General features: G+C 46.0%; 1 protein-coding gene across 1 annotated transcript in view; it reads right to left on the bottom strand.

Annotated features, from left to right (window-relative positions):
* Nucleotides 1-338: 338 nt before the first annotated feature.
* The window catches only part of LOC141087894 (ankyrin repeat and KH domain-containing protein 1-like), a 292,502-nt gene continuing 281,302 nt past the window's right edge, over nt 339-11,538 (bottom strand). Inside the window, exon 33 of the mRNA XM_073573744.1 lies at nt 339-982. Within this exon, the coding sequence (XP_073429845.1) occupies nt 920-982 (63 nt within the window). The 3' untranslated portion in view covers nt 339-919. The remainder of the gene's footprint in view (nt 983-11,538) is intronic.

The following is an 11,538-nucleotide window of genomic DNA, read 5'->3' as shown; positions in this document are numbered from 1 at the left end:
TATAGAGTTTTATTCTAAATTTTTCTATATTAGTACTTGCAATCTTTGGACTTATATATTTTAATACTCTCTTGATGGGCAGCTACACAATGCAAGGAAATTTTTCCCCATCTGTGGTGGTGCATGGTTTTTTGCTAACAAGCATTTGTTAGTGTTTATGTATTTCATGTTAGGCCCAAGACAACTAACTGTTCTTCTGGTGTGGCCTGCAAACACCATAAGGTTGGATACCCTTGGTCTAAATGATATAGCTTTTCTCTGTAGGTATATTGCAGGAAACCTCTAATGATGTTGAATTAGTATATATGTTCTACTTTTGTTACTTTATTGACAACACATACTATGAAGAAACGTTTTATTAAATATTTGGGATGAATGGTCATTTTAACAAGAGGAACATAAAACAAGAACTTAAATTCAACTGAAAGTCATTACAGCCCATGTATGTAAAAGTGGAAGGTATACCATTGCCGTTTCTTTTAAACAGGATTGCATGAAGTGATTTTTCAATCAGAGAAGAGTAAGGCTGAAGTTTGCTTTTACAATGTAATGTCCCCAACACAAGTGGCATTTAAGAAAACAAATAACCGTAACTGAAAAAATAATAAAGGGGTTGTCACCTGTTTGAACAACCCCTTCTTAAATGCTATACGTCTTCAATTGTAAAATAATGGGTACAGGGGGAGGGGGAGATGGGCAAAACTCTACTCTCAGACTGGTGCTGTTCTAGCGATTTATCTGCTTTATCTTGCATGACGTTAGATCACACGAGCACTGCAGCCCACCAGTAGGAGGAAAGTGTTGTTCAATTAATCATTCTTTAATTAGCATTTGAGAATGGGTTGACCAAGCAGTAGACAAGCCTTTTAAATTCTTCCGGGCATCCCAATCCAAGTCTTAAATGGTGTTCAGCTGTATCTTAATTAACATATTTTAGATGTGCAGTTCCAAGAGGCGGTGATGTCCATGTTCCTGGCATGGCCTAAGAGGATGAAAAAAAAAAAATGTTTAGCCACAAAAATTATATTTTTTGTTTTACAAATCACCTGAAATAAGCATTCCTCACTATCTAATGTGGGGATACCTCTACAGGCAATGTATAAACCTCCCTGCATCATAATTCATTAGTAGCGAATAGAATGCTGCATGCCCACAGCAGTCATTCCTCACACTTGAGCTCCAACCATACAAGTAAGATTATGGGGCATAAAATGCTCTTATGTCCACACTTATCACATACGATGTGACAAAATAAAAAATCTCTCACAGAAGAGAATATAAAGAATGTATGTTTGAGTGGGAACATACCATGGTAGCTAAAAGAAATAGTTAAGGGAATCTGTCATATAAAAAAATGCTATTAACCTGCAGGTTTAATGGCACTCTAATGCCGTGAGGCTGCAGTACTGAAAGCTCTGCTACCAGGAGGAAATAACCAAATTCCTCTAGGCAGCCTCCAGCTTTTAGTCAGAGGCGCAGCTTCAGTCATCGCTCAGTACAGAGTAAGCGACGGCTGTAACCACACCCCGACACTGACCGATAGCAGTCTTCGAACTGATGCACTGCAGAGTCAGCTGTCAGCCATTGCTGGGGGATTGTTAAAGCCACTGCTCACTATGTATTGAGCTGTTATTGAAGCTGAACCTCTATGACAGAGCCAAAGGCTGCTGGGAGAAATAGAGAATACTTTCTCCTGGTAGCTTTCAGTGTGGCGGCTGCACAACTTTAGATTAACCTGAAGATTGAACTCTTATCTGCAAGTTAATACAATTTGGAGACATGACCTATTCTCTTTAAAACATCACTAATTCCCAAAAATTTGAGATGTTGTGTAAAATGTAGAGAACATAAGACGACTGAAATGATTTGGAAATCTTAGTCTTTTTTTTTTTTATTCATAACCAAACAAAGCACATCAAAAGGTTAGAAGTATTTCCATTCTGTCTAAAAATAAAAAAAAAAACGAGGGTCAATTTACAAAAGGAGCATGTTAGAGAGGCAGAGTCTCTCAGAAGCCAATATGGTCAGAGGTTCATTAATCTGTTAAGAACAGAATCTAAAAATTGTGCAACAATTTAAATAGATAAAATGCTCAACATAAAGTTGTAAAGACTTCCATCTGAAAGCCATGTAAACATTTGCTCACGCCTGGTCTTGATGAAGCATGTTGAAGTTACAAACTCCTGATTCATTAAGAGGTAGGAAATGGAGTAAAGTTTGTGTGGTAAGGAACACTGCAACTAGATTCACCCATTTTGGCAGAGATGGATGAAAATAGCATGAAACATTTATTTTGACTCGCAACCCCGGGTTCAGTAAAGTTTCTGCAGCTTCTCAGATTTACGACAGAATTTTGGCACATTTGCTTTGATAAATCGCAGTATATGTTCGGGAAGTGAAGCAAAAATTCAACATGTTGATGTTTGCCTTTAATAAACTTACCCCTTAGTGACCACCAATACGTCTTTTTACTGACCTCACAAATCAGACAATAGCATCTGTCAACGGATGAAAATGCAGCAGCTGTTGGCTGTACACTACAGCTTGACACCCTGCAGCATCAGCCTCGACAGGTGTTGGCACCAACCATAGCTTCTTAACCTTTAGATGCTGCTGTCGATAGTGACAACAGTTTCTAGATTGTTAGAGTGTCGGGGCTCCCTCTTTAACCCCATCAGCATCCTAAGATCATGATTGTGTGGCCCTGAGGTTGGACATGACAATTCATGGCCAAATAACGGCTATAGTGGCCTGTTCAAAAGTTAGCAACATTTAAGTGGTAAAAATAGGTATTAGACCTACCGGTAATGATGTTTCGATGAGTCCATCCTGACAGCACCATGGAGGACATCCTTCCTCCTCCTTACAGGGACAGGAAAAGCACACGAAAGGTTAAAAGGTCATGTCCCACCCCCTTTCCCTCAGTGATTTAACAAGTACCACAACGTGGATAATGCAAGTTACAGTTTAATGAAACAATCATATTACAGCATATGACAAGAAATAATCGTGAGATAACGTAAATAGGGAGGGAACTACCCGTGCTGTCAGGATGGACTCCTGGAAACATCATTACCGGTAGGTCTAATACCTATTTTCCAGGACGTCCACCTGACAGCACCATGGAGAGTACCAAAGCACCTCCTCAGGGTGGGATTACCGCCTGGAGAACTTTTCTCCCAAATGCAGTCTGTTGACCAGATAATACATTCTGTAAGCACTATAAGCTTGATGTGTTAAGACTGGCCCAGGTTGCTGCTCTACAGATTTGATCGACCGAGGCCCCCACCCGCTCGGCCCATGAGGCCGATACTGCCCTCGTAGAGTGGGACTTTACGGAATTTGGCGGACTGGCGCCTTCGGCTTGGTAGGCGTCAGATTACTGAGGTAATCCATTGTGCGATGGATGTCTTAGAGGCTTTTTTCCCTTTATTTTTACCCCCAAAAAGGATGAACAGATTTGGGTCAATGCGCCAACCATTGGTGGCTTTAATATAGTCTAGGACCGCGCGCCTCACATACAGTGAGTGAAGACGCTACTCCTTTTTATTACAGGGATTATCACAGAAAGATGGCAACACTATCTCCTGGCTTATATTTTTAGAAGATGCTACCTTTGGGATAAATGCCGGGTCCAATCTTAAAATTATACTGTCGTCTCTTATCTGGAGATATGGGTCCTTAGTGGACAGGGCCTGGATCTCCCCTATTCTTTTGGCCGTAGTAAGGGCTACCAGGAAGGCCGTCTTACGAGTAAGAGAAGAGATGGTTATTTTCTCGCTGGGGGCTTAGGGGTCTGTACAGAGAAACCCGAGTACCAGGCCCAGGTCCCAAGGCGGGGTGAGCTGCCTAATCGTGGGGCGCAGGCGCTGCGTAGCTCTTATGAATCTTATTACCCAGGGATGGGAAGCTAACTGGTAATTGAAGAAGGCACTCAAGGCCGAGATATGGACTTTTAGAGTGCTGGGCTTAAGGCCTTTATTAAACCCTGACTGCAAAAAATTTAGTATGCTAGGGAGGTCAGTGGTGCTAGCCACGAGATCGGACCTGCCACCCTTCAGACAGAATCTTTTCCATATCTTTCGATAGATTGCAGATGTCACCGGTTTCCTACTGGCCTGTAGGGTGGATATGACCTGATCCGACAACCACTTTGCCTTCAGGATGTCCCTCTCAGGATCCAAGCCGATAGGTGGAGTCTTGCTGGGTTCGGGTGGTGGATTGGGCCCTGGTGAATGATGTCCTTCCACAGGGGTAGTTCAACTGGATTTCCTACTGCCATGGCTCCTAGCAGGGAAAACCAGCTCCTCCTCGGCCAGTATGGAACGATCAACATCACTCTTGCGTGGTCCTCGCATATCTTCCTGAGCACTGCCGGTATGAGGGCCAGTGGTGGGAACGCATAAGAGAGGGGTTCTCCCCAAGTCTGGCTCAGGGCATCTACGGCCTCCGGATGATCCGCCGGATTCAACGAGTAGAATCTGGGGACCTTTGAGTTCTTTCGGCTTGCGAATAGATCTATACTGGGGGTCCCCCAACGCTGACAGAGATGGTTGAAGATTTTGCCGTTCAGTTCCCACTCCGTCAGGTGGATCTGTTGTCTGCTCAAGTAGTCTGCTACTTCGTTCTGGGTACCTTCTAAGTGTACTGCGGTCACCGATCTGACTGTTCGCTCTGCCCAAGCGAATATTCTTCCCACCAGGGCCTGCAGTGGTTGATGTCTGGGCCCTCCTTGGTGCTTCAGGAATGCCACTGCCGTTACATTGTCGGACATTATGCGAACGTGACGATTCCTTAGTACTGCCTGGTTTTGCCGCAGCGCTTCCCAGACCGCGTAGAGCTCTCTGAAATTGGAGGATCTGGTCCTGATTTCTACTGGCCATCTTCCCTGGAAGATCTTCCTTCCTATGTGAGCTCCCCATCCCCACGTACTGGTGTCTGTGGTGACTACCACGTATGGAGCGGTTGTCCATAGTACGCCTACCTGAAGGTTTCAGGGCTGTGTCCACGATCGTAAAGACTCCTTCACCCATTCTGGCAGCCATAGGGGTTTGTCGAGCGACGTCTGTCTTCTCTGTCCCACTTTGCGAGGATCTCCCTCTGTAATGATCGAGTGGAACTGCGCCCACCGAACACATGGGATGCAGGCCGTCATGAGGCCCAAAACTTCCATTGCCTCTCTAATGGAGCCTTGTTGCTCCAGCAGGTCTCCGACCCTGGTCTGAATAGATCTCTGCTTCCTCTCGGGTAGCCGGGATATTCTGCTGGCCGAGTCTAGAAGGACACCGAGAAATACTTTGTCTCTGGTCTGAGGTCCGACTTCGTCCAATTGATCACCCAGCCGAGGGACTCCATTACGGTCGTTGCTCTGTTTCTGTCTCGAATGAGCGCTTCTTCTGATCTTGCCACCAGTAGGAAGTCGTCTAGATATGGAATGATCACGACACCTTGATCCCTCAGGTAGGCCACCATCTCCACCACCAGCTTTGTAAAGATTCTGGGAGCTGAAGCTAACCCAAATGGAAGGCACTGGAACTGGCAGGTCCGGGCTGACAAACTGACAGCAAACCTTAGTAGCCTCTGGGATGAGGGATGGATAGGGACCTGGTAGTATGCCTTTTTTAGGTCTAGGGTGCACATGACTGCATCCCTGTCTATTTGGAGTATTGCGGATCGGATTGGTTCCATCCGGAATCTCTCGTACCTGACCCAGGCATTTAGTGGCTTCAGGTTTATGATGGTACGGGCCTCGCCGGATGGCTTTACGATCGAGAACAGGGAAGAGTAATGCGCTCTTCCTCTTTCCATCGGGGGAACTGGTACTATCACTTTTGAGTTGACCATGTCCAGAAGATCCGTCCACATTGCGGAGTCCGCCTGGACAACGGTGGGGGCAATATATCTGTCGGGCGGAGGAGAGTAGAGCTCTATACTGTAGCCCTCCGCGATGGTTCTGAGGACCCACTGATTTTGGGTGATCCGGGACCAGATGGCTGCGAAGTGGCGCAGTCTCCCCCCAATACCTATGGCGTCATTGCCTCCTAGATCTGGAAGTTAACGCGAACAAGGAACCCTTGTTCCTCCCACCTTGGCTGTAGGAGCTCCTTTATGAGCCTCTATTGGACTTAGCTTGACCCCTGAAGTCAGTCTGTCTCCTAGAGAAGGAGCCTCTCCGAAAGGACTGGGGCCGCTTGGGTTTTTCCTCTGGTAACCTTTATTTTTGTCAGACACTAGCTCTAGAATGTTATCTAGGGCTGGACCGAATACCCTCAGGCCCGAGAAGGGGATGGCGCATAGCTTTGTTTTAGAGGCGTTATCTTCCGACCAGGATTTAAACCAGACTGCTCTTCGGGCTGCATTAGATAGGGAGCTGTTTCTGGCTGCAAACCTCACTGACTCCGCCGACGTATCCGACAGGAACGCAGTGGCCGATTTCATAAGGGGAAGCGATACTAAGATCTCTGATCTAGGGGTCTTGTTGGTTAGGTGCTCCTCCAACTGCCCCATCCACAAAAACATAGACCTGGCCACCGAGGTGGCTGCTATGTTGGCCCTGATAAGAGCCGCCGACGTCTCCCATGTTCTTTTTAACAAGACGTCCGTCTTCCTATCCATCGGGTCTCGGAGACTTGACAAGTCCTCAAATGGGATGGCCGTCTTCTTGGTAACCCTGGCTACTGGAACGTCTATTTTAGGGACTTCGTCCCCTGCCCTTGTTTCCTCGGGATCAAAAGGCAGTCTATTTTTAAAGTCTCGGGAGAGTATCAACCGACGTTCTGCCTCTTTCCACTCCTCCTGGACCATCGTCTTGATGTGCTCACTTACGCGGAACACGACCTGTCTCTGGAGCTACCAGTCCTCCAAACATTAAGTCCTGTCTGAACTGCGGTTTAGGGATTTCCTCCATTTGCATAGTATTTCTGACTGCCTGGACCAACTCATCTGTGTCCTACAGTCTAAACAGGTACTTCCTGCTCTGATCCTGTCTATCCCACGGGATCTCGCCTTCTTCCTCCTGATCTGAATCACGGAAGTCGGACTCCTCGCTAGGGCTTGCTTCTGAAAGTGGATCAGCTTCCCACCTTGGGCGCTTGCGGCTTGGCCCTGGGCTGGAGGACTGACGCAGTGCGAGGCTGGCTCTAGAGGCCTGGACTTCCTCCCTTATCAATGATCTCATCTCGGAAAGGAGGGATGGCTGTTCCTCGCCTATGACCCTTGAGTTACAGGGCCCGCATAGGGTCTTGTTATAGGTGTCTGGCAGCTTTACCCTGCATACAGGGCATCAGACCGACTTGGAGGTGGCTTTAGCCGGGTCCTTCACCCCAGAGGGGGAGTCTGCTGGGGTTCCTTTATCCTAATAATACAAGATGGGGTAACCGTCTCAGTCCCAGGCTACGGAAATGGGTATGGGGAGGGTGGTCTGCGCCATGCGCACTTACCCCTCCACCTGCCGGAGTGTTTCCTTCCATCCTGCGCAATCTGTGCTTCCAGAGCGATGTGGGCTTCTGGGCGCACGCTGGAATTCAAACCCGGCGTGAGAAGTCACAGGATGTGACGCGCGAAATCTCGCGATAGGCCGCCTCCTTCCACTTCCTGCCCGGGCTGCGCCTGTGCCTGTTCTCCTGCCGCCGGCGCCCGCTCGGCCAGCCACCTGCGGGGAGCCGACTCCCGCCTGCTATGGCGGACTGCTGGAGCCGAAAGGCAGCCTCCCGTTCCTGCGCCGACCACGCTGTCTTTGTCGGTGCACGCTCGGCCAGCCGTCTGCGAGGAGCCGACCTTCGCCTGATATGGCGGTGTATCATGGAGCCGAGAGCCTCCCACAGGGAGGAACGGCTCCCTCCAGGAGCGTCGTCCTGCTCCTGGCCTTTGGAGCAGAGGGACTCCCCCCTCGGGGAGTTTCGGCCCCGGGAACTCTTGACAGGGGAAGGATTGGACTGACCGCACGATCTCCTGAGCCCCTTCGGTAAGTTCACCGCGGTCTCTCGTGTGTCCCTCCGTGCAGGGACAGGAAAAACACCGAGGGAAAGGGGGTGGGACATGACCTTTTAACCTCTCGTGTGCTTTTCCTGTCCCTGTAAGGAGGAGGAGGACGTCCTCCATGGTGCTGTCAAGTGGACGTCCTGGAAAGCAACATTTTTCCCTCTTGTCATCCAACTTCCTGAAAAGCATCCGAGGGGTTAGGTTAATGAACTACCTGACAGCAGTTATGAATATGTTGAGGGGTGCAGTTTTTAAAACGGTCTCACTTTTGGGGATTTTGTGACATAAAGGTCCCCCAAAGTCATTTAAACATAATAGTCCCTAAAAAAAAAAAAAACAAAAAAAAAAAAAAAAAACAACACACAAAACATTTTTTTATAGCTATCCTTGAAAAAAATGAAGACTTGCTGCTACAATTTTAAACCTAAAAATATATTTTAAAAATGGTGTGGATGTAAAGCAGACATGAGGTAAATGTTACTTAAAGACTATTTTATGTGATATGACTGTCTGGATTAGCCCCTTTACCCCCAAGGGTGGTTTGCACGTTCATGACCAGGCCAATTCTGACCACTGTCCCTTTATGAGGTAATAACTCTAGAACGCTTCCATGTATCCCGGTGATTCTGACATTGGTTTCTCGTGATATATTGTTTTTCGTGTTAGTGGTAAAATTTAATTGATATAACTTGAGTTTATTTGTGAAACAAAAAGGAAATTTGGCAAAAATGTTGAAAATTTCACAATTTTCCAACTTTGAATTTTTATGCCCTTAAATCACAGAGATATGGCACAAAAAAAACTTAATAAATAACATTTCCCACGTCTACTTTACGTCAGCACAATTTGGGAACCAAAATTTTTTTTTTGTTAGGACGTTATAAGGGTGAAAAGTTGACCAACGATTTCTCATTTTTACAACACAATTTTATTTTTAGGGACCACACATTTGAAGTCACTTTGAGGGGTCTATATGATAGAAAATACCCAACAGTGACTCCATTCTAAAAACTGCACCCCTCAAGGTGCTCAAAACCACATTCAAGAAGTTTATTAAACATTCAGGTGCTTCACAGGAATTTTTTGAATGTTTAAAAAAAAAAAGTGAACATTTAACTTTTTTTCACAAAAAAAATTACTTCAGGTCCAAATTTTATTTTACCAAGGGTAACAGGAGAAATTGGACAGCAAAAGTTATTGCGCAATTTTTCCTGAGTACGCTGATACTTGATATGTGGGGGGGAACCACTGTTTCGGCGCATGGCAGAGCTCAGAAGGAAAGGAGCGCAGTTTGACTTTTTCAACACAAAATTCGCTGGAATTCACATCGGACCCAATGTCACGTTTGGAGAGCCCCTGGATGTGCCAAAACAGTGGAAACCCCCCACAAATGACACCATTGTGGAAACTAGATCCCCCAAGGAACTAATCTAGATCTGTGGTGAGAACTTTGAACTCCCAAGGGCTTCACAGAAGTTTATAACGTACAGCCGTACAATTAAAAAAATCATATTTTTTCCACAAAAATGATCTTTTCACCCCCAATTTTTATTTTCCCAAGGGTAACAGGAGAAACTGGACCCCAAAAGTTGTTGTGCAATTTGTCCTGAGTAGGCGGATACCCCATATGTGGGGGGTAACTAAAGCACTGTTTGGGCGCATGGCAGAGCTTGGAAGGGATGGAGCACCGTTTGACTTTTTCAACGCAGAATTGGCTGGAATTGAGATCAGACGCCATGTTGTGTTTGGAGAGCACCTGATGTGCCTAGTGGAAACCCCCCATTTCTAACTCAAACCCTAACCCCAACACACCCCTAACCCTAATCTTAGCCCTAACCCTAATGGGAAAATGGAAATACATTTTTTTTTTAATTTTATTATTTTTCCCTAACTAAGGGGGTGATAAAGGGGGGTTTGATTTACTATTTATGGTGGGTTTTTATGTTTAGCAGCTGTCATATGCTAAAAGACGCTTTTTATTGTAAAAATAGTTTTTGCATCACCACATTTTGAGAGCTATATTTTTTCCATATTTTGGCCCACAGAGTCAGAGTCATGTGTGTCTTACTCTTTGCGGGACGGGTTGACGTTTCTTATTGGTGCCATTTTCGGGCACGTGACATTGTTTTATTGTTTACAAATGGGTTTTATAACGTACAAGGAACAGCATTCTATTTTAACGGGTCAGGAACTTGCACACGAGACCATATGATGGGGGATGGAATTAAAGTCTTTAGTTGGAATATAAGAGGAATGTCATAGGGAACGTGGAGAACGGTGATTATGGAATATGTTAGGAAGAGGAGTCCGGATGTGAAATGCCTTCAGAAGACGCATTTACTTGGGGAGAAGGTGGAAGTGTTGAAGAGGAGGTGGATTGGGAGGGCATATCACTCCACATATTCTTCGTATGCTAGAAGATGCATTTAACTGGGGAGAAGGTGGAAGTGTTGAAGAGGAGGTTGATTTGGAGGGCATATCACTCAACATATTCTTCGTATGCTAGGGGGTCTCTTTATTGATAGGAGCATCCACACCCTTTGAGGAAATTGAAAATCATATAGATAGCAAAGGTCAGTATTTTTTTGTAATTTGCAGGATTTATGGGCAACCACTGTGTATAGTAGCTATGTCTGTCTGTCTGGTTTAGTCTTTAACAAGTGAAATGCATGCTCAATTTGGTTGAGATCAGGTGACTGACTTGGCCATTCAAGAATATTCCACTTCTTTGCTTTAATAAACTCCTGGGTTGCTTTGGCTTTATGTTTTGGGTCATTGTCCATCTGTAGTATGAAACGACGACCAATCAGTTTGGCTGCATTTGGCTGGATCTGAGCACACAGAATGGCTCTGAATACCTCAGAATTCATTCAGCTGCTTCTGTCCTGTGTCACATCAATAAACGCTAGTGACCTAGTGCCACTGGCAGCCATGCATGCCCAAGCCATCACACTGCCTCCGCCGTGTTTTACAGATGATGTGGTATGCTTTGGATCATGAGCTGTACCATGCCTTCGCCATACTTTTCTTTTTCCATCATTCTGGTAGAGGTTGATCTTGGTTTCATCTGTCCAAAGAATGTTCTTCCAGAACTGTGCTGGCTTTTTTAGATGTTTTTTTAGCAAAGTCCAGTCTAGCCTTTTGATTCTTGATGCTTATGAGTGGCTTACACCATGCAGTGAACCCTCTGTATTTACTTTCATGCAGTCTTCTCTTTATGGTAGATTTGGATATTGATATGCCTACCTCCTGGAGAGTGTTGTTCACTTGGTTGGCTGTTGTGAAGGGGTTTCTCTTCACCATGGAGATTATTCCGCATGTTTCCTTCACAGCAAAACCTTCCAAATGCAAGCACCACACCTCAAATCAACTCTAGGCCTTTTATCTTGTTAGCATGGGTAGTCTGGAGCCGAAAACACCAGGAGTGGACCCTCTGGACCGTGGCACCGGGCGAGCTGCCAGGTGGAACCGACCCCTATACAGGGACCGTTAGGAGCAGGCCCAGGGGTTCGAGTACCATGGTAGCCGGTACCGAGAGGGGCGGCTCAGGATGGACCG

The sequence above is a fragment of the Dendrobates tinctorius genome, unplaced genomic scaffold (assembly GCF_039654945.1).
Source record: "Dendrobates tinctorius isolate UK_male_01 unplaced genomic scaffold, ASM3965494v1 ptg000036l, whole genome shotgun sequence".
NCBI classification, from domain to species: Eukaryota; Metazoa; Chordata; class Amphibia; order Anura; family Dendrobatidae; genus Dendrobates; species Dendrobates tinctorius.
This window is presented reverse-complemented; position numbering and strand designations above follow the sequence as displayed.